The 22,992-nt window shown below is 40.6% G+C and overlaps 2 protein-coding genes across 4 annotated transcripts; both read left to right on the top strand.

Annotated features, from left to right (window-relative positions):
• The first annotated feature begins 1,162 nt into the window (after positions 1-1,162).
• Positions 1,163-8,173, top strand: LOC118291382 (leukocyte elastase inhibitor). 3 transcript variants are annotated; one of them, XM_035619621.2, is made up of 10 exons: positions 1,163-1,317; positions 1,995-2,176; positions 2,941-3,093; positions 3,792-3,932; positions 4,791-4,908; positions 5,603-5,745; positions 6,478-6,555; positions 6,877-6,966; positions 7,044-7,224; positions 7,320-8,173. In XM_035619621.2, the coding sequence occupies exons 2-10, from the start codon at positions 2,000-2,002 to the stop codon at positions 7,544-7,546; spliced, it is 1,308 nt and encodes a 435-aa protein (XP_035475514.1). In that variant the 5' UTR covers positions 1,163-1,317; positions 1,995-1,999; the 3' UTR covers positions 7,547-8,173. The 3 variants fall into 3 exon arrangements, with proteins under 3 accessions (XP_035475514.1, XP_035475511.1, XP_035475513.1); XM_035619618.2 differs by having other exon boundaries at positions 3,771-3,932; XM_035619620.2 differs by having other exon boundaries at positions 1,170-1,313; positions 3,771-3,932.
• A 1,264-nt stretch (positions 8,174-9,437) lies between these two features.
• LOC118291160 lies at positions 9,438-22,596 on the top strand. Its single transcript, XM_047329980.1, has 22 exons — positions 9,438-9,468; positions 9,789-9,970; positions 10,540-10,854; positions 11,391-11,486; positions 11,713-11,856; positions 11,977-12,094; positions 12,641-12,783; positions 13,195-13,272; positions 13,563-13,652; positions 13,741-13,921; positions 14,054-14,279; positions 14,853-14,862; positions 15,888-15,951; positions 16,581-16,762; positions 18,117-18,230; positions 19,387-19,527; positions 19,795-19,912; positions 20,300-20,442; positions 20,940-21,017; positions 21,167-21,256; positions 21,346-21,526; positions 21,705-22,596. Exons 1-22 carry the CDS (start codon positions 9,453-9,455, stop codon positions 21,932-21,934), a joined length of 2,940 nt encoding a protein of 979 aa, XP_047185936.1. The 5' UTR covers positions 9,438-9,452; the 3' UTR covers positions 21,935-22,596.
• Positions 22,597-22,992: the final 396 nt, after the last annotated feature.

Here is a 22,992-nt window from a genome sequence, read left to right as displayed (position 1 = left end):
TGTAAGAGAGTGTCCCAGACACATGAGAGGTGGTTTGATGTCAATAAATTCATAAATGAGTGAACTATTGAAGAAGTAAACCTTGAAATATGCATACTAAAGCAAAAATGCTCACTGATAAGGATGCTAAGGGATTTGCTAAGGCCTTTTTCACCAAATTACCACTGTGAAAGTTGTGTCAGGATGTCCCAGACACATGAGAGGTGGTTTAATGTCAATAAATCCATAAACGAGTGAGCTATTGAAAATGCAAACCTTTGATTTATAATTTTTTTTTTTAACTCTCAGGTGTGAATTACTAAATGGCTGTCATTCTGTATAATGGCAGTGGTTTGACTTTGACTTGATCTAGTGCTACGCCCGTTGATCTATATATATAGTAGGTCTATGGGTGTTTCAATCAACGACAATAGAGCTCATCAGTAAGGCTCTGGAAGTGAAAATCACATTCATATTCTCCATTAACATTTTGTGTATTAGCCACGATGTCGTAAACACCCAAGGTAGACTTATCACGAGCAACGAGATTGTGAAACAATGGTATATGCACATGTAGAAGCCACAAGTCCGTATGCTATCAACCTTGTTTTAAGAAAAACATGTTTTATTCGGGGTGTCATTGAGAAGTAAAAAACTAAAGTGTAAGGTCGATGTCTCTGATTGGTAAAGCTCATGCACTGTTACCATGGAAAAGTTTACTAGTGATGCTGCATTCCTTAATCCCTCAGAACTCAGAGCTCGGGCGTCGGGGTTGTCGTTCCATTATACCCCAGAACTCGAAATTACATGACAAGCCAACTATAAACTTCTAGAAATCCAGTTTGACCCAACATACAATCTGCTGAAACTTGATGCTCTCCACACACTACAGAGCCACTGATGCTAAGGGATGTGAGCTTAAACCGATTTATATTCTTGTTTCATAATGCCCTCATAACATTTCTAATCATTTTTTAGACTTATGTTTCTGAAAATTGATGCTTAATCCACTGTTAATTGCACTTTGCTTTCATCTCAGTCTCCACCCATCCATCCATCTGTCCATCCAAACATTGGAAATGAGTCTTTTTTGTGTCACTTTGTTTGTTCAGGATCATGTGAGACATCTCCTCACCAAACCCGTTGACACACACCATGATATGAGTGGGTGTGCCGTTCAGCGATGGGTGTGATTTCTCGACATGTTCTCAAGCTGCAGCTACTTTAGTTTGGGTGTGTCGGCTTGTAAAATGACAAAAAGTTGACTCAAGCAGAACAGTTTTTCCTGTATCTGAAAGCATACGGATCACTTGGTGACTTGAAGAACAGTGTCTGTGAGTAAGTACTGGATGTTGTTTGATCAGTCAGGCTTGATGCAAATAGATTATACCCTTTTCCCCTGGTTTGCAACAGCAGTTGAATAGTGAAAGTGTGTGTGATTATATACTGGTTTTGGTGAGCATTCATTTGTACCACTTTCACTGGTATAAGAATGGCAATCATTTTTGATTTGATTTGTAAAAAAAAATAGGGGAAGAAAGGGATTTGTAATTGCACGTCTGAGGAGGAGTTGTTAAAAAACCACCACTGAAGAAGACTGTTCTCAATGCTGCTTACATTTTAAAACTTAAACTGTTTGATAGCTTCAAATGAAACCAAGAGGCCAAACACTTGGATTTCATGGCAACAACGAGAATTGAATAGCTTCTCTGAAACAGTTGGTTACCCTCAATTAAATGCACAAGAGGAAAAATTCTCACTTTTATACTTTCAGCTGCATTTGTGACCAAGAAAAGCGACTTATTCATGAAAGACTGAGTTAACTACCACCAGTGAACTATGTGCTGCCTTGGCATGCACTCAAATTGTTCGCACCGTCTGACTGGCAGTGCAAGAGCAGACAAGTTTGTGCCTCCAGATTCAGGGAGAAGGAGAGTGCAGCCCAACAGGTAAAGTCCATTAGTCCAGTTTTAATTCAGTGGTTGATGTTCTGCTGTCTTTTCTCTGTTTTTCAGACACTATGGCATCATCAGTCCCTCTGTCCAAGGCCAACACAAGCTTCTCTCTTGATCTGCTCAAACAGCTGAGTGATAAAGACAAGGCGGGAAATGTCTTCTTCTCTCCTTTTAGCATCTCCTCTGCCCTGGCTATGGTGATGCTCGGCGCTAGAGGCAACACGGCCACACAGATGTCAGAGGTACGCACGCACGCACGCACGCACGCACGCACACTGAAACATGCTGTGAAATCAACTGCATATAAGTTGCTGGTGTCATGTTAACATATGCATTGGCACCGAATAGGTTATATTTTTGTCCTTTTATTTATTGGATAACGCTGCACACATGGAGAGCTGATCTGATTTGGATCGATCATGTGTATCGATCACAAAGGGTTAATTGTTCCCAGCTGGGAGACACAGTTGCCTTTGAGCCAGATAAGAGATTGTTGGATGCAGCTGAACTGTGGAGAGCTTCACACTTTCAACAGGAGTGGTGGTGACATGGGTGTGGACAGTCTCTGATTAACCTTCTATGGAATTTGACTTGTAAGTTATTCTGACTGCGTAGGTGTAATTTTTGAAAAAAATATATCTGTGTGGATTCATGCATTGGCTTGTATGTGTGATTCATTCTAACACGAGATTGCCGAGAGATTATCTTATTCTGGGCGTGTTTAAAGAGACTCCGGTTGCAATGCTTTAGTTTTCACTATTCATTTGCCCTGCCACACACACGCACGCAGACAGACACACAAACAAACACACACACACACACACACACACACACACACACACACACACACACACACACACACACACACACACACACACACACACACACACACACACACACACAGTTTGACATGGATGAATTTTATAATCTGACATTTTTTTAGTGTCTTTGCAGCATGTCAGTGTTGAATACTGATGTTAACATAAACTACCTTTTGCACCTCTAGGTCCTCCACTTCATTGAGACACAGAAACCGCAGCAGGCAGAATCACAACGGGGGACTCAAACACGGTCGGCGATGGAGTCACAGATACAGACGCGGCTTCAGATGCAGTCACAGATACAGCAGACCTCCAGACTGCCACAATATCTGCTCAAGGTGATAACAAAGCCAACAATTAAGGGGTGATTAATGATCGGGGTGGAGTTGGGTTTAATCTGGTAAAGAAACCTGAGACTTGCATAGTATTAAACATTTCATTTCCCACTGCGTTTGCCCGCTAATTCTAATTGGAAGTGAAAACCTTAATGTGTAGCTGAAACCAGCAGCAGAATTATGAAACTGATGGGAAATTCAGTTTCCTCCCAGTCCAACAAAGGGCACGGCATCACAAATTCTATTTTGTCCACACTGAAGAGGGCAGTGTAGAGCAACATCATGGTGGGTAAACGGTGGGTATTGTGTGTGCAAATGCTTTTTAAAAAGGTATTTTTCTAATTAATGCTAATGCTGTTAATGCTTTTGGTCTGTTTCCTTTTCCATATTCTCTCCTAAAGGTGTTGGGGGGCCTCATAAAGAGGACTTAAACAAATGAAAACTTCAGGATCTCCGGGGGTCAGAGGTTACAGTGAATGATGAGAACACTGACACCAAAATCATCCTGTTTCGGTCACATTTGATATCATTCCAAACTTACTAGAAATCGGATTCTGGCAATGGATTAATGGATTAATTGAGTCTGTTCTCATCATTTAACAGGAGAGCAATGATCCACATTCACTTAACACTGTTGTCATTCACCTGTCCCCGGTTCAGTGTGTCTATGTAACACGCAGGTCTTCTCTGGCTGTTTGCAGTGCCTGAAACCTCAGAACTGTCAGGACGACGTCCACGCTGGCTTCGCCCAGCTGCTGAGCGAGCTCAACAAGCCAGGTGCTCCGTATGCCCTGAGTGTTGCCAACAGACTGTACGGGGAACAGTCCTATCAGTTTGTTGAGGTGCGTCTCAGTGAATTATTAGGCGAGGGAGAAATTTGGTGTGTTGATATTGCAACATGACTTTAAGCTTGAACCTGTAACTGTGGAGGATAACTCCCAGATAATCAGCTTCATTCAGCTTCTTTCTCAAAGTTCAACACATTCTTTCATTGACAGCATCCACAAAGTAAAGCTGTTATAGTTTTTAGATGGGAACATGTACACTACTGGTGTAAATCTTACAGGTGTCTTTTTCAATGTCAATTGAAAACCCCACAAAAGCAAGATGTGAGATATTATGTGAATAAGGTCATAAAAAGAGTCAGATATATTACTGTATATAAAAAACCTTACAATTGACTAAAAATGTAATTATGTGGATGCAAGCGATACATTAAATAAATGAAACTTAAGTCAGTTTGATTAAGAAAGGGTTCAGTATGTACACAGACAGACTTGACTGTGTTTACTGGAAGTAGTACATAAAACTAATTGTCTGCCTCTGGTAGTTTAAGTGATTACAGAATTTCAAACACTATACTGTATGTAACAGCCAAAGAAAACATTATAAAACATCATACAATTGTTTTCGCAGCCAGAGTAGGACCACACACGGTGAATAAACTGAACTGGATTGCCTTTTTATATAAAACCCTTCTGTGCAGCTGCATTAGATAGTGCTACCTGTAGCAGTATACCAGCTAATTGCATAGTGTATAACTGCATTTCAACAACTGTCCGCACATGCTGCCACTATTTCAAAATAAGAGGACGATGTTATTCAGGATTAACATATCCTGTGTTCAAACAGCTGAAAACTGTCCTCTGACTGTAAATTGGACCATGTTTGAGAATTCAAATGTGCCGTTTATATTCCAGGCCTTCTTATCAGAAACCAAGATGCACTACAAAGCTGAGCTGGAGTCTGTGGACTTCAAATCCAGCGCGCAGGAGGCCAGGGTCAACATCAACAGCTGGGTGGAGAAGCAGACACAAAGTAGGTCATACACTTCAGTGTGGCCTTGGTGCAGCAGATCATTCGGTTTCAATGTTAATGACCATCCTAAAGATCCAGTTATTTTGTCTAGCAGATTTATTTTGCAGGTACACAACTAAACATAAATTATTCCTGAATTTAACAAACAAAAATCTGTTGACCCCAATCTTATGCCCATGATGATTTTTTATTATGCTCTTTTTACAAGTTTCCATGGGGGTGTATAATCCACAGGCACGACTTGTCTATTCAATCTATTTTCTTTTTACAATTTAAGTTTAATTTCTCTTCAAATCAGGCAACGCTCATGGTTTGCCTCCATGAGCTGAGGAATTGCATATCTCAGAAGTCCATTTGGTGCAACAGTCCAGACTTTTTAAAATTCAAATGGGAGAGTGTGATTTGTTTTTACGGCTTGTATGGAGTTAGCTTAACATACAGCATGAGATCTACCGTTTAGGCCTTTTCTGTGGTCCAGAATCAAAACCACAAGGCAAAGACCAAAACGCTGACTGGCACAACCTGCTGGAGGAAACTTTTATAGTTTTTCTACGGTATAAATTTTAAATTTTTTTATTTTTTAAAATTTCATGTAAAATTTAAATTTCTCTTTGCCTTGTTCCTGTGGAGTAACTTAAGTGCCTCAAAAGTGATGATGATGCTGATGATGGTTTGGGTCGTTACTGTTCACCAGGTAAAATCATTGACCTGCTGTCCCCGGAAATGTTGGACAGCTCGACCATGCTGGTGCTGGTCAATGCCATCTACTTCAAAGGCAACTGGAACAAGCAGTTCGAGGTGGACAGTACTGTTGATGCTCAGTTCAAATTGAACAAGGTAACACTAGTTGGAGACACACTGAGGAGCAAATATGATGTTGTGTGGTAGTATACAGTTGAACGGTGGAATGTGGCCGGCTTGTGCAAAGTGTACTCTGATAGTAGAGCACAACAAAGCTAATGGAATCTACACTGCAGCTTTAAGCTTGGAGCGGATACTTATCATAAAAGCACAGGCAGAGCCATTGGAGTGGCCAAGAACAAAACCAAAAGTCCTTCAAAAGCTTGTAAAGTGGGCAGAATCATGACTTAAACATCAGCAGAGGGATTTACAGCAGCATTTTCCTTTTCTTTACTTTGCTCGAGAGAGTCCCCTGGTCCCCATTAGTATATGAACTAATTAATATTAGCTTCACCTTAACCGACTAAAACATGACAGTGACATACAAGCACTGCATGAATAATTATAATCTAATAATATGATACAGACCATTATTCTATATCTATATTCTAAATTTGGGGCATTCTTCATTATGAATACATTTTACTTTAGGTATTTTAAGTATATTTTGATATGTTTTCCTGGAAAACATCATGTTTATTCTATATCATGCTGAAGGTTGAAACTTTGATGTAGAATAAAACAACACACTAGGACTAATTGTGCATTGAAGTCAGAATTATCCAAAAAGCAAAGCGTGAATTTGTATTGACGAGTGCGATCTTTGAGAAGTCGACTGCCATGACTGGAAAAGTTTCTGCTTTGTTTTATATTTCCTGTTCTCTGTAGAATGACACTAAGCCTGTGAAGATGATGCGCCAGAAGAGTAAATTCCCTATCGCCACCATTCCTGAGATCAACTGCCAGGTGATGTCCATAGTTTGCAGTGTGGGCTTTTGACCATAGCTGTTTGGCTGCCATGTAATATGGTGCTGATTTATCGTGATCAAAAGAACAAATGGTTTCATCTTGCTTTTAGCCTCTTTGTTGGGGCTAAAAGAAGTGAAACGTCTTCAAGAAAAAGTCCAGTTGCTCCTGATTCAACACCGCTGTGGATTTTTGACTTGTGGTTTTTCCATAGCTGTTATTACAAATAGAGGTCCAGACTTTATTCCAAACAGCAACTTGTTTTTCAGGATGAAGAGAAATAATTTGAAATAAAATTCCAACTACTGTTGTTTGGGGCAGATTCTAGAGATGCCCTACGAGGGGAAGGACCTCAGCATGCTCATCTTCCTGCCTAATGAGATGGAGGACGATACAACAGGCTTGGAGAAGGTAGGACATGAATATACACTAACACTAAAACACATTTTAAACAGGCTCTGCACTAATTGATGTCTTGTCCACCACAGCTGGAGAAGGAGCTGACCTATGACAAATTTGTGGAGTGGACTAGTCCAGATTTGATCGGTCAAACTGAGGTTGAGGTGGGGCTGCCTCGATTCAAGCTGGAGGACACATATGACCTGAATGATGTCCTGAAGAGCATGGGCATGGTGGACGCCTTTGAAGGCACAAAGAGTGACTTCTCTGGTAAGACATGCATTACAGTACATTACATAAATAATCCATATTATCAAGTAAAGTGATGTATTTGTTAAAAACGTCCTCCCTTCCTCCACTGACAGGCATGTCTCCAGCAAACGACCTGGTGCTGTCAAAAGTCGTCCACAAGGCTTTTGTGGAGGTAAATGAAGAGGGAACCGAGGCTGCTGCCGCCACTGGCGCCATCATGAACGAGCGCTCTGTAATGGTTCCCACCACGTTCATCGCAGACCACCCCTTCCTCTTCTTCATCCGACATAAGACCACCAGGAGCATCTTCTTTGCAGGTCGATACTGCACCCCTGAGTGAGCCCTGTGTCTCTTAGAGCAGTTTGGATCCCTCGATGGAGGGTTACATCTAACGTAGCTACACTCAGATTTTCAGGGGTTCACTGCTCTGAAGAGAGACCACAGCCCCTCTGCATTGCTCTAGCTATACATCACATTTCCCACTTGTGTTCCATTCAAATTTCTATTATGTAGTCACACAAGCACAAATCCATATCTGTAAAGTGGAAAATGTGACCCTGCACATTGAACCCTCACATTAACCGGAAATTCACAGCTTGGGATAAATAAAGTAGATATCTATCTAACATCAAGAACTACAAAATGTTGCAGTTGCTGCCTGTAGTTTGTCGCTTGCAGATTGGCTTGTGCTCAATCCCAAACTTTTTTTTGGATTTTCATTTGTTTTGTTTTTTTAAATATTACTTTCTTGTAGGTCATTAGGAAAATGATTGCGTCCTCTTGTCGTCTCAGACAAGCTGCTGAGTTGTTGCACTAACACATCATTCCAGTAAAAGTCTTTGAAATGAAAATTTATCATACCAATATGGCGTGACCATGGAGTTTAATGAAAGACGATTTAATGAATACAAACTGTGGCTTCAGTACGTGTCTTTTTGCTTGCATAAATAAAAAACATTGTGTGCCATGTTTTTTCTGTTTTTTTATAATACTCCTTTGGGTTATAATAAGGTTTGCATTCAAGTTGTAGCCACCAACATTTTCTCAGGTTGGAACAGGAAGACCAGGTGGCCAGTAGAGAGAGCTGCTGCCTGTGTTACTGTCACGTGACTAAATCATCTGCTCTGCAAGTTGCAACAAGCCTCAACTAGTAGTCATACATTATGTGTGTGTCTGTGATTCTCACTCCAGTCGTCTCGATAAAGCTCGCAGATCTTAACTGCCTCAGTGTCCACTCTTTTGTCAGTGTCCCATTGTGGACGAAGATGCAGTTTCACACCGATATTACAGCTTGTTGTCTTACTCTAATAGTATGTTGTATAATTTTGTAGGGATGCGTTCAAGAACCCAGATAAGTGCTTGTGTTGAGAAGAAAAGAGGTGGCAGCAGTAACCTCAGTTTTCTCCTTGTTCACCTCCACGGAAAAAAACTTCTGGGGGACTACCAGGTCTTTGGTACTTTCTATACCTGGTCCCTCTTCATCCTAAAATACACACACGTCGTGATAGGTTGATACAAATATGCCAGAAAAGAGTGCACCTTGCATGCTAGATAATAATATATGATATGAAATATTAAGAAAAAAAATCATTACTGTTTTAGTGTTTTACTTCAGAGACTTGTTTTATCCCTGAAACCTGAAACACTTTGTCGAACACTGTCAGGTTGACTGGTATAGTGCTTTAACTCTGCTGTGACATTCACCAGTCAGTATACATCTGATTATTCTGCAGAGGAAAATATGACACAACACAACACAACACAACACAACACAACACAACAATTGCCTATGAACACAGAAAAATATCCTCAGGCTTAGGTGTGCCAGTCTGCTCAAACTTGCCCCAAAACTGTATCGCATATCAAAAGTTCCTCAGAATAAAGGTGGAAACACAATCCAAGTAGTCTCAAACTGATGTTAAATAATAACCAAGGTGAAATTTGTCAAACAGTTTTGCGCCCAGGTTAACTTAAAAAATGAAAAAGTGAGTGAAAGCTGATTTAATCTTTTCCACTTCCTGATACACTGACTTGCCAAAAGCCGGAGGCAGTTTGTATTTTGGGGGTGTGTCAGCTGCATCTGTAAATAATAATCTTGCCGCTTCAGAGAAAGTCAGTGTGATAAGACTCCTGAACTCCTGCTGCACTGGAAGGAACATTCTGTCCGTAAGTAGAGGCTGCGACCACAGGACTGAATAGTTTGTAGACACCTGATTTCTGTTTGAATCAAATTTACTGCAGGTTAAATGCTTCATGTTCCAGGTATGAACCTGGTCCATTATCCTGTCTGAGAATTATTATTATTGATAATAATGCTAATGATAATAAATACAATTTAAGATCAACCCTGCTTTGTTTAATGTTTACTGAACCTAAAACTGAGTCTTAACAGTTTAAATTCATTCATAATATATTCTCCAATGGTATTTATATTCATAGACAATTAATGTAATTCTAAATTGACAAACTTTTCAATGGAGTTTGCCTCAGTGACAGATTGAGATACTAATGGGATAAAGAGAAAAAAGCATCATTAAAATATGTAATGTAATAATTATTGCTCTGCTCTGCTTTCTTGATAGACACAATGGCATCATCAGTCCCTCTGTCCAAGGCCAACACCACCTTCTCTCTGGATCTGCTCAAACAGCTGAGTGATAAAGACAAGGCAGGAAATCTCTTCTTCTCTCCTTTCAGCATCTCCTCTGCCCTGGCTATGGTGATGCTGGGGGCCAGAGGCAACACGGCCACACAGATGTCAGAGGTACAGCGCGCACACACACACACAGATGTCAGAGGTACAGCGCGCACACACACACACACACACACACACGTTGGTGGACTTATATTTTGGACATTTTTGAAAAGGGTTTTTGTTGCTCGTCTATTGGACGAAATGCACCAACATAAACTGCAGCTGCAGATGTTACCATGATTCTAACTCAACACCTCATTGAAACAGTTCTTAGCTACACTGAACAGTGACTCAGTGAAAGGCAGTGTGTCCGATGTCTGTTCCCATTATGTGCACACGTCCCACACATCTGGCTGGCTACTTGGGAGTCATTCTCAAAGTTTAGTCACTGAATGGATCACACCCGTTGCTGTCGAATGCCTTCATTTTTTTAGCAATGTGGAGAAGCTCAGGAAAGATTCATTCAGGTCAGATTTGGGACATGAAAATAAATTTTTTGTTTGATTTAAAAAACAACCAAAAAACATCAACCTGACAGTCTGTTTGCCATTGCCTTGTGATCACCAGTACAATGAGACATTCAGTAGATGTAATTGATATGTTCATACAGTTGGCACAACCTTAGTAGACACACCCAGATACGGCTGGTGAAAGCAGTGCCAACAGTAACATGTTTGGGCTGCTGTGAGGATGTTTTAGCAGGCAATTACCAGAAAGTCCAGTTGTGTGAACTGTTCTTTTTTTTAGGGCCTTGTTCGTTAGCCAGCTGGCAAACATCTACTCTACAATCACTGCAGTCAGTTGATGGTAATAAAAAATGTTGGGACTCAAAAGTGTGGTCACCTGAGTTTGCACGAACTTGTCACTCTCCTGATAGTTGCACAAGAGCATATCTCTGGCTGTGGCCTTGGTCGGTGGAGACAGAGGCAGGGGTAATTGGATTTCTAAATAAGGTAAGGGAGTTGAGTTTGATCTGAGCTGTTTTTCAGGCCATGAAGGGATTTCTTTTTCATGAGAAAACATCTGATGATTTGGTGTTCGATATGTGCAGAAACAAAAACCTAACGTGAATAATTGTGTACTATGTAAATCTGATAAGCCGATGATGTCACTATCAAGAATTTGAGTAATGCCTATTTTGAAAAACTGCTAGTTTGTATAGCAACTACATGGATTTTCTTCTCACTTCTTGCTCAGTACCATTTTAAAGACTCCCAACTGAAAAGCTTCTCTTCGACGGACGTCCAGAGGTTGGCGTTCTTGCCTTGCTGCACTTACTTAAAAGCACTCAGGCTGTGGTCAGTGCACCCTGACTACATTGTTGGGTGACGTCACTCTTAAGCACCTAATCATCATCACACAGGGAGACTCTAACCCCTGCCGCATGTGACTCGACCCACACATCTCTGCTACATTGATATTATAACTTCCTGTATGCAACCAGAGAGGTGATGTCTAACTTTACAGTGAACACCAATTGTACCACCAGGTCCTTGGCTTCACTGAGCGAGAAAAGCAAAAGCCTGCAGGACAAGAGAAGAAGCACGAGCAGCAGCAGCAGGTGCAGCAGGTGCAGCAGGTGCAGTCCCCGTTGCCACTGCATAAACTAACTGAGGGGCTTTTCTTTCCTACTGTCGTTGGTCACTTTTTTTTCTACCAATCTCCAATTTGCTGCTGTCTTGAAATAAATAAACCTCCACAGGGAGTAGCCTTGCAGAAGTCTTAGTGTGTCTGTGTGTGTCTTCAGATCCACACCTCATAGTTTGAGGTGTGGACTGTTCTACCAAACACTAATTTGTCTACATTGTCCACAGTGTCTGAAAACCAAGAAGTGTCAGGGTGATGTCCATGCTGACTTTGGTAAACTGCTGAGCGTTCTCAACAAGGCAGATGCTCCATATGCCCTCAGTGTTGCCAACAGACTGTACGGGGAGCAGTCCTACCTGTTTGTTGAGGTGTGTGTGATTTAATGGTAACAAGAGTCAAGTAACAAGTCAACCTCGTTGCCATGGAAATACATAAAAGTGAAAAGTTTGGGTGATTTGAATCAGTAAATGTGTTACCGATGCTGCCAGGATTTCTTGAAACAAACCAGGAAGCACTACAGCGCAGAGCTGGAGTCTGTGGACTTCCAGACCAGCCATGAGGTGGCAAGACTCAACATCAACGGATGGGTTGAGACACAGACACAAGGTGGGTCTCACACATTAACCGTCATCAGTATGTTAATTGACCTGCATGTAACCACAATGTAAACTGAAAGAAACATTTTGTTGGACTCCCATGGGTAAATAACCAAATAAATGTTGCTTAATAACAGTCTTGTGTCAGTAACAGAAATTCCAGACTTGCACAATGCCATGAAAACAAGTTAGACGGGCAGAGTGTTACTTCAATCCAGTTGTATTGGTACTAATGCAGACATATGCTATATCAATGTAGAAAATAATGTGATGTGTTAAAGAGACAACAAACAACTTGCTCAGAGCTCCTGAGGATGTTGTCAACACCACGTTGGAGATAACGAAGGAGAAGAAAGAAGTGTGTACGCTGAAGCTCCGACTTCATTTTCTGGCTCCTCACGGCAATGTCAGCATCATGGCCAAATCAATGCCAGCAGCCTGACTACTGTCCAAAGCATTCATGGTGCTTTCTAATGAATATGATTAAATACATGTCTACATTGGGGAACATGGTGACTGAACTTCATCATTTCAAATTTGTGCTTCCATTTCTTAGGTAAGATTAAGGACTTGCTGACCAAGGGTGTGGTCAACAACATGACCAGCCTGGTGCTGGTCAATGCCATCTACTTCAAAGGCGACTGGAAAGATCCGTTTGAGGAGAGTGCCACAAGAGATGCTCCGTTTAGAATCAACAAGGTAACTTGCACAGAGAAAACGTTCAGGGGACAAACAGTCAGTCAGTGTGGTTCTCTGAAGCTATATTGCAGGGCAGCAGATTGGAGTCTGAAGACACACCCATATAGCGATATCACCAATAACCCACCAGAATGCGAACCGTGATGATTGTTTTATTTCAGAGATGAGCAGGACCAGCTATTTTGTTATATAAAGGAAGCCACTTTGTTTAAAGTTAACCTCCAAAGTGCAGCTTTAAATACACTGAAGTTTATGTCATTATCACCAAGCTGAAACGCTGTGTTTTGCTCACCGTGTGCATTCTCCCCGGTCAACAATGATGTCACAGCGTACTTGCCACACTTTGCCTAAATCACAGCAACAAGGTGATGTGAACAACTCTTAGCTGGTGTTTCTGTGTGATGTTTTCAGAAGGACACCAGTACAGTGAAGATGATGCACAAGTACGACAAGTTCCCTTTGAACATCATCCCTGAAATCAACTGCCAGGTAATCAATACATTCATTTAATGAGTAAGCTAATATAGTATATTTGTCAGTCTGTTAACTGACCAGACAACATCAAAACTGATCATTTATTACTTTTGTTGATGAGGTTTCATGAAATATAAATGAGGTGGACCATGATTTAAAGAAAAATTGATGAGATTTTGGTCATGATCCAGATTTTTCTTTACTATAACTATGTAACAAAGAACAGATTTCCTTTTTTTTGCATGTAAACTCATGAACTATCCAGTATATATTTGCTGTGACCTTGGAATCCCGGTGTTCTGCAGGTTCTGGAGATGCCTTACAAAGGGAGCGAGCTCAGCATGCTCATCTTTCTACCCACAGATATAGAGGACAGTTCAACTGGTCTGGAGAAGGTAGGACTTGCACAGCCATGCACTTCCACACACACGGAAACACAAAAGACAAAGACAAACTAATAATTGTTTTTGTGTTCACCCCCAGCTGGAGAAGCAGCTGACCTATGAGAACTTTGTGGAGTGGACTCGTCCAGACAAGTTCTCTAAATTTGATGTTGATGTGGGCCTACCTCGGTTCAAGTTGGAGGAGAAGTATGACATGAAAGATCTCCTGGTCAGCTTGGGGATGGTGGATGCCTTCGATGTGTCAATGTGTGATTTCTCAGGTACTTGGACTACATCAGAAGTTCATTATAATTTAAAGATCAGGAAACAAATGTAGAGTAAAAAATATACTGAGGTTCTCCCAAAACAAACAATTTCTTTAAAATATTCTCTGTCCCCCTCTTCTGTTACAGGCATGTCTCCAGACAACAATTTGGTGCTGTCTAAAGTCGTACACAAAGCATTTGTGGAGGTCAACGAGGAGGGAACTGAGGCTGCAGCTGCAACTGGTGCCATCATGATGGTGACAAGTGTTCGACCGCGCCCAGCCTCCTTCATTGCAGACCATCCCTTCCTCTTCTTCATCCGACATAACTCTAACATGAGCATTCTGTTTGCCGGCCGCTACTGTTCCCCAGAGTGAGCAGGACATTGATGAGAGCAGTTATTCTTAACCAGAGGGGGTGGGTGGGTGGTGGTTAAAATACATCTACTATTTGATACGAAATGTCATTTCATTCTGTAGAACTAGAAACATTTTGAAAATCTTTACTTTTCATTATAATCATGCCCTGAGTTGCCGTCCTATATTTTAAGCACTAGGATGTTGAGTAGAAACTAATTTAGTATTTTCTGAACTGTGGCTTCTGTATGCATCACTTCGTGATTTGTGTTTATCCTGAACATTTGGTCCCTGCCCTGTTTGTACTTTGCACCTAATCTGGTCTTCAGGATGTGGTCCACTTAATGTCTACAGGAAACACTTGACCATATTTGCTACAGCATCTATACCATTAGCCTAATTTGTTATCTTGTACACTTACAACATTTGCAGGAATTTGCCTTCATCACATTGTGCACAATGTCCTTGGTGATCATGTAAATTGCATGTAATTTCACCTCTCTGCACATAATGAAAATAGACTCTGACGATCCTCCACCTGGACCCTAGGTGTCTTCGTTGTCTTTTGTGTGCTGTGTTTTATGTTACAGGTGCTGCAGAGTGTGATAAGGGGCATGAGCCCAGTGTGCTGTGCTCATGGTTAAATGCTTCCTTAGCAGTTCGCTCTCAGGGAGATCATCTCTCTACCCATCTGATCAGCTAAAAGTGTTTTCCCTTAGTTGCTCTTTGTGTTATGTTAAACCTTACTTATATAGGACTAAAAACTTTACATGAAGTCAGTTTTATGTATCCTCATGCTTTTACACATGGAAATAAGGTGTCTGATTCCCAAATATTTTATGTTCCATTTGAAAAATTTACATTTTATTAACATTTTCTCCAATTCTATGGTTCAGCCAAGTGGGATAAGAAGAATATTGTGAAGTTAGATCAGTCGCCGCAAAAGTGTTAACATTATAGAGAAAGCACAATGCTAATTTTTTTTGTTTTTTTTCAAGAAATCAATACTGATTGAAACTCCAAGAGTGGGATAATTGATCTAATTTATGTTCAGGGAGAACCCAGGGCAAAATCTCTAACCAAACAACTGTGACTATAGAAACAAGTCCACAATACTGAAACCTTTGGCAAAAAGAAAAAGTAACAATGCTGAACCCAACTCCCTGTCAACATACCATAACAGGGGAAAGAATAGATTAACAAATGGCAGCTCTTGGAAAGTAATTTAATGATTGGAATTTGATAATAAGTCACCAAATATGTGAAAAATAAACGAATTGTAGAAAGGAAGAGTTTTGCAGAGAAGCATAGAATTAGATTTTTCACACATTTCAGGTATATCAGCATATAAGCATCAAGCTGACCTGCACCTGTGTGTTTGTGTGTGTGTGTGTGTGTGTGTGAGTGCGCTGTACCTATGACATCTATGTGGCCCCCAGCATCACCAGAGCTGAAGAGATACTAAAGGAAGAAAAGGTGCAAGCGTGCGTCGCCATTAAAAAAAAGCGAATAAAAGCTGTTTTCGTCCTTTCGGCTTCCATACAACGACATGTGAGAACGCGGAAGTTCATCTGTTTTTTCAGGGTGTGTCTGCGCATGTAAATAATGAACCTCCCTCTTCGTAGGGAAGTCAGTGCGATACCGAGAGACTCCTGATCTCCTGCTGCACTGGAAGGAAAGTGTCTGTCCGTAAGTAGAGGCTGCGACCACATGACTGAACGCTTTAGTTTGTAGACACCTGGTTTCTGTTCTGATCCATTTTACAGAGCAGGTTCAACGCTTCATGTTCCAGGTGTGAACCGGTGGTTACTCCTCTCCGGTTTGGCGTTATGTGTAGAATAAAGTCTATGCGAATGGGATTATATGTAATTGCAAGTAAGATGTAATTTACTGAAATTTTAATACACATTACCAAAGAGGCAGTTAATTTCAATACAAACTCTAGTATTGTATCTAGTAAAGTTATGGCAACAGCCACTTCTTCACTTATTTCATATTAATAGTAATGACGTGATTTATACCCCTGTATTACAAAGTGCTTTACACGGGTTTCCAACATCATGAACTAGGAATTAGACATTTAAAATAAAATATAAGATTAATATTACTTTTGATATTTACTGGACAAACTGGAGTCTTAACAGTTTAGAAATTGTCCATCAAGTATTTATATTCATAGACAATGTAGTTCCAAAGTGACTAACTTTTTAATGGAGTTTGGCTCAGCGACAGAGTGAGACACTAATGGGACAAAGAAATAAAAGCATTATTTAAAATAATAATGTAATAATTATTGCTCTGCTCTGCTTTCTTGATAGACACAATGGCATCATCAGTCCCTCTGTCCAAGGCCAACACCACCTTCTCTCTGGATCTGCTCAAACAGCTGAGCGATAACGACAAGGCGGGAAATGTCTTCTTCTCTCCTTTCAGCATCTCCTCTGCCCTGGCTATGGTGATGCTGGGGGCCAGAGGCAACACGGCCACACAGATGTCAGAGGTACAGCGTGCACACACACACACACACACACACACACACACACACATACACACACAGGTGCAGTTCGGTGCACCGGGTTCAAGTTTGACATTGACATTGATTGACATAATCTGACATTTTTGAAAAGTTTCTCTTTGTCTCACAAACTGGAGGTTCAGATATTACCATGTTTTTATCTCAACATTTTTTGTAGAACACTGGAGGTGTGTCAGCCCACATTCAGCATGAATGACCAGTTCTGTCTTTCATTGTCACTCAAAAATGACAAAGATCTGCTCTGTTCAGACTTTGACCAGGTTTTATAGGGGGAGGCTTTGTGTTATGTTACCATAGCAACATGACACATAATATGGAGATGTAAGGATAATAGAGATCGAAGTACACTTATGCAATATGTACATTGTGTGCATACATCCCACACGTATGCCGGTCTGGCTACCTGGGAGTCATTTTCAAAGTTTAGTCACTGAATGCATCACAGCTTTCACAGTCAGATTAATTCCCATGTTATTAATCAGTAGGGAGATCTCGGTGTTGTTAAAGCTTAATTTATGTCTATTCAGTAGTTTTGGGACATGTAAATATTTGTGCATATACAGTCATATACTCTGTTTGACTGATTCATGGATAACAAAAAAAACCCTGACAGAAGTTGACACAGTGGCATTTTACAAATAATTGCAAAAGCAAAGACACACCAAGATATGGTTGGTTGGAGTGAGAGGGCGATTCCCTCACCCTCAATCCATCATGTGTCTGGGGTTAGGAAATGACTCAGTCAATTAAAAGGTTGATGCTTTGATGGATAGTGGATTTGTGAAGAGCAGGGTTACAAGGTTCTTAACAGCATGTGCAAGTTGATTTTTACTGTCACACATAATGCATCACATTATCAGATTACAACAGTGTTTTCTGTATTTTGTCCCTTCCATGCCCTCCTGTCATCTGACACAGTAGCAGTAGGGTTAAAACCTTGGCCGTTAAAATCCAGCGTCATGCAGTGACTTCTGTGAAAGTGTTCCCTTTACAAAGCAAGAAGCCACCTAACTTAAATTAATTTTGTAAAAAGACTGGGCTGCAGTTGGGTACAGTATCTGTCACCAGGTTTTTCCCCAAAACGAAATGTGGTATTTTTCTGGGAAGTTCGTAGCAGCATGTATGTATATATGTTTATATATATGCATGAATTTCATCTGAGCTGTTTTAAGGCCATTATTAAGTGCAGAGCAAGGGGTAAAACACAGCACATATGACTCAACCGACACAGCACTGTTACAATGATATTGTAACTTCCTGAACACAACCAGAGACATGTGATGTCTAACTTGACAGTTAACACAAATTATACCACCAGGTCCTCAGCTTCACTGAGTCAGAGAAGATGCGGTCTGGTAGAGGAGAGCAAATGCAGATGCAGATGCAGATGCAGCAGCAGGTCCACTCCAAGGTGCCACTGCATCTGCTGAAGGTGGTAACAAAGCTGAAAGCAAAGGAATGATAAACTAACTGGGCGGCGTTTTACTAACAGCTTGGTGGTGTCGTGTGGTGAAGGAATTCCTGTTTTTTCTACTAAATCTCCAATATGCTGCTGTCTTGAGCAATGAATTTAGAAAAACAGGACAATGCAGGGAGTAGCCCAAATAAAGGTTGTCTGTCTTGACTGTGAGATCCAAACCTCACAGTGTTGCATAATTGACAGTAATGTAGTCCGGCTGTTAAATCCTTATCAGCAGCTGCAGGAAACCAGTGTGATAATGGTCACACTCAAACAATGACAAGTCATCAAATGAAAATTGCGTACTCGCAAAATATGCTGTTTCCTCAATACTCTGATAACGCTCTTGGAGTAAGTGGGTCAATCCAAATGTGGCAAGTATCACTATGAGAGCCGGTGGAAGATGATATACCATCCTAAGTTCTTATGAAAAATATATAACAACAGGGCAACTAACACAATGGTGGAGGGATGATGTATGTTTTTATGTGGATCTTTCTGGAAAGTCTCATCAAAGCTTGGGCTGGCATATTTCTTGGTTCTTTAAAGACGGTGTTAAAGGTGTTAAAAATATAATCTCTATTTTTTTTCCCCCTTGTCATTTTCATGTTTTATTTTTGTATTTGACATTCTTTTCAGGTAGTTTTGAGATTTTGTGCATCAACATTCACATGTAAAAGGTTCAGATGTTTGCACATACAATTACTGTAAGCCATCAACTTAAAACCACTAAACAAAGCATGTATTTCCTTTGTCACCTAGTCCAATCTATACACTATGCTCTGTTAAACCAGGTTCTATTATTTTGTTTTTATTACCAATTGATTCATTAAAGATTTACAACCATATACATCAGTTAAAAATAATATATATAATATATATTTTAGGTGGGTGACTGCATACTCATTCACCATACAGTAGTATAGGTATATATATACAGTATATTCTACTTATTTTGAAGCACCAAATACACCAATCGCCCTAGAAAAGGTTGATCATTTTCTCAGTATTTTTATCACTCAACGGGTGAGTTGACAAACAGACAAGTTTAATAGACTTAGTGTATTAGACTGGCCTATCAGTGGCTCAGTGTGTCTCCCTAACACTTCTTTGTCTACTTTGTCTACAGAGCCTGAAAACCAAGGACTGTCAGGATGATGTCCACGCTGACTTTGGTAAACTGCTGAGCGCCCTCAACAAGGCCGATGCTCCATATGCCCTCAGTGTTGCCAACAGACTGTACGGGGAGCAGTCCTACCTGTTTGTTGAGGTGTGTGTCTGTGTTTCTGCGTGTGTGCTCATGACGGGGTGTGTTTTTGTGTACAGAATGTTAGGCTGGAGTGAATGAGAGGCTCAGGTAGGAATCTTTCAGCTTTAGGCAAAAAGGAATGATGAATGAGGGAGTGGACAGGAGGACAGCAAACAAGCAGAGAAGTGATTTCGAAAAAATTTCTGGACCTTTAACTCTACCCAGTCAAGTGAAGAGATCTTTTTTTGGGGTGATCTGAATCAGTGAATTTGTTGCTGATGGTTGCAGGATTTCTTGAAACAAACCAGGAAGCACTACAGCGCAGAGCTGGAGGCTGTGGACTTCCAAACCAGCCATGAGGCGGCAAGACTCAACATCAACAGCTGGGTAGAGACGCAGACACAAGGTGTGTCTCGCACATTAACCCTCATCTGTGTGTTAATTGACCTGCATGTAATAAAAATTAAGAACTGAAAAAGGTTGAACTCCAATGGGTCAAAAACCACATTGTTGTTGCCTAATCACAGTCAAATTCCAGACTTGCACAAGGCCATGAGTTTATGTATGGTGGCCCGTAATGGACCAGTGGTTAGAAAGGCACAGTGCTGCTTCAATCCAGTTTTATTACTACTAATGCAGAAATAGTCTATATTAATATAGAAATAATGTATTGTAGTGAACTATCCTGCAAATGCAAGACTCTTTCAGATTATCTGTGCTTTCTACATTGGCGAACATGATGCATGAACTTGTCATTTCCTCATCATTTCAAATTTGTGCTTCCATTTCCTAGGTAAGATTAAGGATGTGCTGGCCCAGGGTGTGGTCAACAACATGACCAGGCTTGTCCTGGTCAATGCCATCTACTTCAAAGGCAACTGGAACAAGCAGTTTGAGGAGAGTGCCACAAGAGATGCTCAGTTTAGACTCAACAAGGTCAGTAGGTGTTGGTTTTTGAAACTATATTGCAGGGCATCATGTAATACAGCTGTTACACAGATATATAATAACAAGAATATGAAGTCTGATTACTTCACAAAAGATCATTTGTCTCACTTTTTTGTATTGCATATCAGATAGTTTGTGTATTGACAAATGATTCACGAAAGTAAAAAAGACATCAGACTTTTGTTGTACTTCTTATTTTAGAGATCCACCATTTCTCCTCAAGCAGATTGGCCTCTATGTGAGATTTTTGTGTGTCACCCCCCAGAGTGCAGACTGTGATGATTGATTTTTGTGAGATCAGAAGGACCTGCTATTCTATTATATCAGGGAAGTCCCTTTGTTAAAAAGTTAACATTCAAAGTTCAGCTTTTAATGCAATTTAATGTGGTGAAGTTTCTCATACTGCCTATGTCACTGCAGCAAGGTGATGTGAACAAGCTTTCAGCTGGTGTTGAGTTTTATACGTTTCTGTTTTCTGTTTTCAGAATAAAACTAAGCCAGTGAAGATGATGCACCAGAAATCCAAGTTCCCTTTGACCTTCATCCCTGAAATCAACTGCAATGTAATCAAGACATTCATTTAATGAGTCCGTTGATACAGCATGTCCGTCAGTCCGTCGATCATCTGTTAACTGACCAGAGAACAACTAAACTGATCATTTATTACTTTTGTATATATTTGCTGTGATCTTTGAATCCTACTGTTGCACAGCTTCTGGAGATGCCTTACAAAGGGGAGGAGCTCAGCATGCTCATCTTTCTACCTATGGATATAGAAGACAGTTCAACTGGTCTGGAGAAGGTAGAACATATGCACACATGTACTTCCAAACACACAGAAACAAACAGGACAAAGACAAAACTAATAATTCTTTTTGTGTACACCCCCAGCTGGAGAAAGAGCTGACCTATGAGAACTTTGTGGATTGGACAAATCCAGACATGATGGACAAAGTTGAGGTTCAGGTGGGCCTACCTCGGTTCAAGATGGAGGAGAAGTATGACATGAAGGATGTCCTGGTCAGCATGGGCATGGTGGATGCCTTTGATATGGCAATGTCTGATTTCTCAGGTAGGACATGTAACTGGACTACATCAGGAATGCTCATTATCTTTTAAAGATCAGGAACCAAAAAAAAGATATATACTGAGGTTCTCCCAAAACAGCATGCCCTGCATTCCTGTCACATGGAGTGAGATCAGGCTTTCAATTTCTTTAAAATATTCTCTGTCCCTCTCTTCTGTTACAGGCATGTCTCCAGGCAACGACTTGGTGCTGTCTAAAGTCGTACACAAAGCGTTTGTGGAGGTCAACGAGGAGGGAACCGAGGCTGCAGCTGCCACTGCTGCCGTCATGATGATGCGCTGTCTTCCAATTCGTCCAGTCTCCTTCATCGCAGACCATCCCTTCCTCTTCTTCATCCGACAGAACTCCACCATGAGCATTCTGTTTGCCGGCCGCTACTGCTCCCCAGAGTGAGCAGGACATTGTTGAGAGCAGTTATTCTTAACCAGGGGGGGTGGCTGGGTTACAATACAGTACATCTAAAAAGGCATTAGTATATCATCTTATTCAGTAGTACTAAATATTGTTTAGAATCATTTCACAAAAGTTTAATCATGAGCTGAGTTGCCGTCCTATATTTTCAGCAGCAGGAGGATTCAGGATTTTCTGAACTGTGGCCTCTTGTCTAAATCACTCCTAACATTAGTGATTCTCTGTTTATCCTGAACATAAGATACCTGCTCTGCCCCTAATATGGTCTTTAGAATATGGCCCTCTATATGTTTATAATACACATGGCCCTGTTTGCTGAAGCATTTATACCATTAGTCTTAATTTCTTATCTTGTACACTCTTACTCTCTTTGGAAGAATTTGCCTATCACAATGTCTTCTATGCCTTTTGCAGCCGGCAACACAGACGTCAGCTGTAACTTAAGTTTACATCAAGAGAACATACAGTATGATGGTTCTAAGTATGTCTGCACTTTATCTTCAGAACATGCAATCAAATTGTTTTTTAATCTATTCAGTGAACCAAAGAGAAAATTGTGATGAACAGATAGATGTGTATATGTAATTTCACCACTATGCATATAGTGAATACAGACTAAAAATAAAAACAACGCTTTGAATAAACGTGTTTCCCAAATATTGTATGTCACCTTTTTAAAAACATGAATAATGAATCATTTGATTGACAGATGTGATTCAGCCAAGATAGAAAGAATATCATGAAGTGTGATCAGTCGTTGTAAAAGTGCGGTTGTCCGTGACACCTTTTGACATCATGTTACTGTTTACATTTTACACAAATTAGGCGTTGACCAATTGAGGAAGAATAAATATATAAACAGTTACTACTGCTAGTGTTGTGTTTCTACCTTGAAAGCACCAGACTAATAAAGGTTTTTATAAAAGATGTTGAAATACAAGCTGAAAAGTTACAAAGTGCTGCAGGTATGAGTCCTCAAATACCGACTCAAGATGACCTGCCGCTTGTCTCTTAAAGGGGCGGGGCAGTGGCCCAAAACA

This window comes from Scophthalmus maximus, chromosome 21, assembly GCF_022379125.1.
Source record: "Scophthalmus maximus strain ysfricsl-2021 chromosome 21, ASM2237912v1, whole genome shotgun sequence".
Lineage (NCBI taxonomy): Eukaryota > Metazoa > Chordata > Actinopteri > Pleuronectiformes > Scophthalmidae > Scophthalmus > Scophthalmus maximus.
The sequence above is the reverse complement of the archived record's forward strand: the minus strand, read 5'-3'. Positions and strand labels throughout refer to the sequence as shown.

Coding starts and splice junctions, on each gene's coding strand:
- LOC118291382 (XM_035619618.2), top strand. CDS start 2,000: ATGGCATCATCAGTCCCTCTGTCCAAGGCCAACACAAGCTTCTCTCTT. Junction 4,909..5,602: donor GGTGGAGAAGCAGACACAAA/GTAGGTCATACA, acceptor ACTGTTCACCAG/GTAAAATCATTGACCTGCTG. Junction 6,967..7,043: donor ATACAACAGGCTTGGAGAAG/GTAGGACATGAA, acceptor TGTCCACCACAG/CTGGAGAAGGAGCTGACCTA.
- LOC118291160 (XM_047329980.1), top strand. Junction 12,784..13,194: donor CTCCGTTTAGAATCAACAAG/GTAACTTGCACA, acceptor TGATGTTTTCAG/AAGGACACCAGTACAGTGAA. Junction 21,018..21,166: donor TCCCTGAAATCAACTGCAAT/GTAATCAAGACA, acceptor ACTGTTGCACAG/CTTCTGGAGATGCCTTACAA.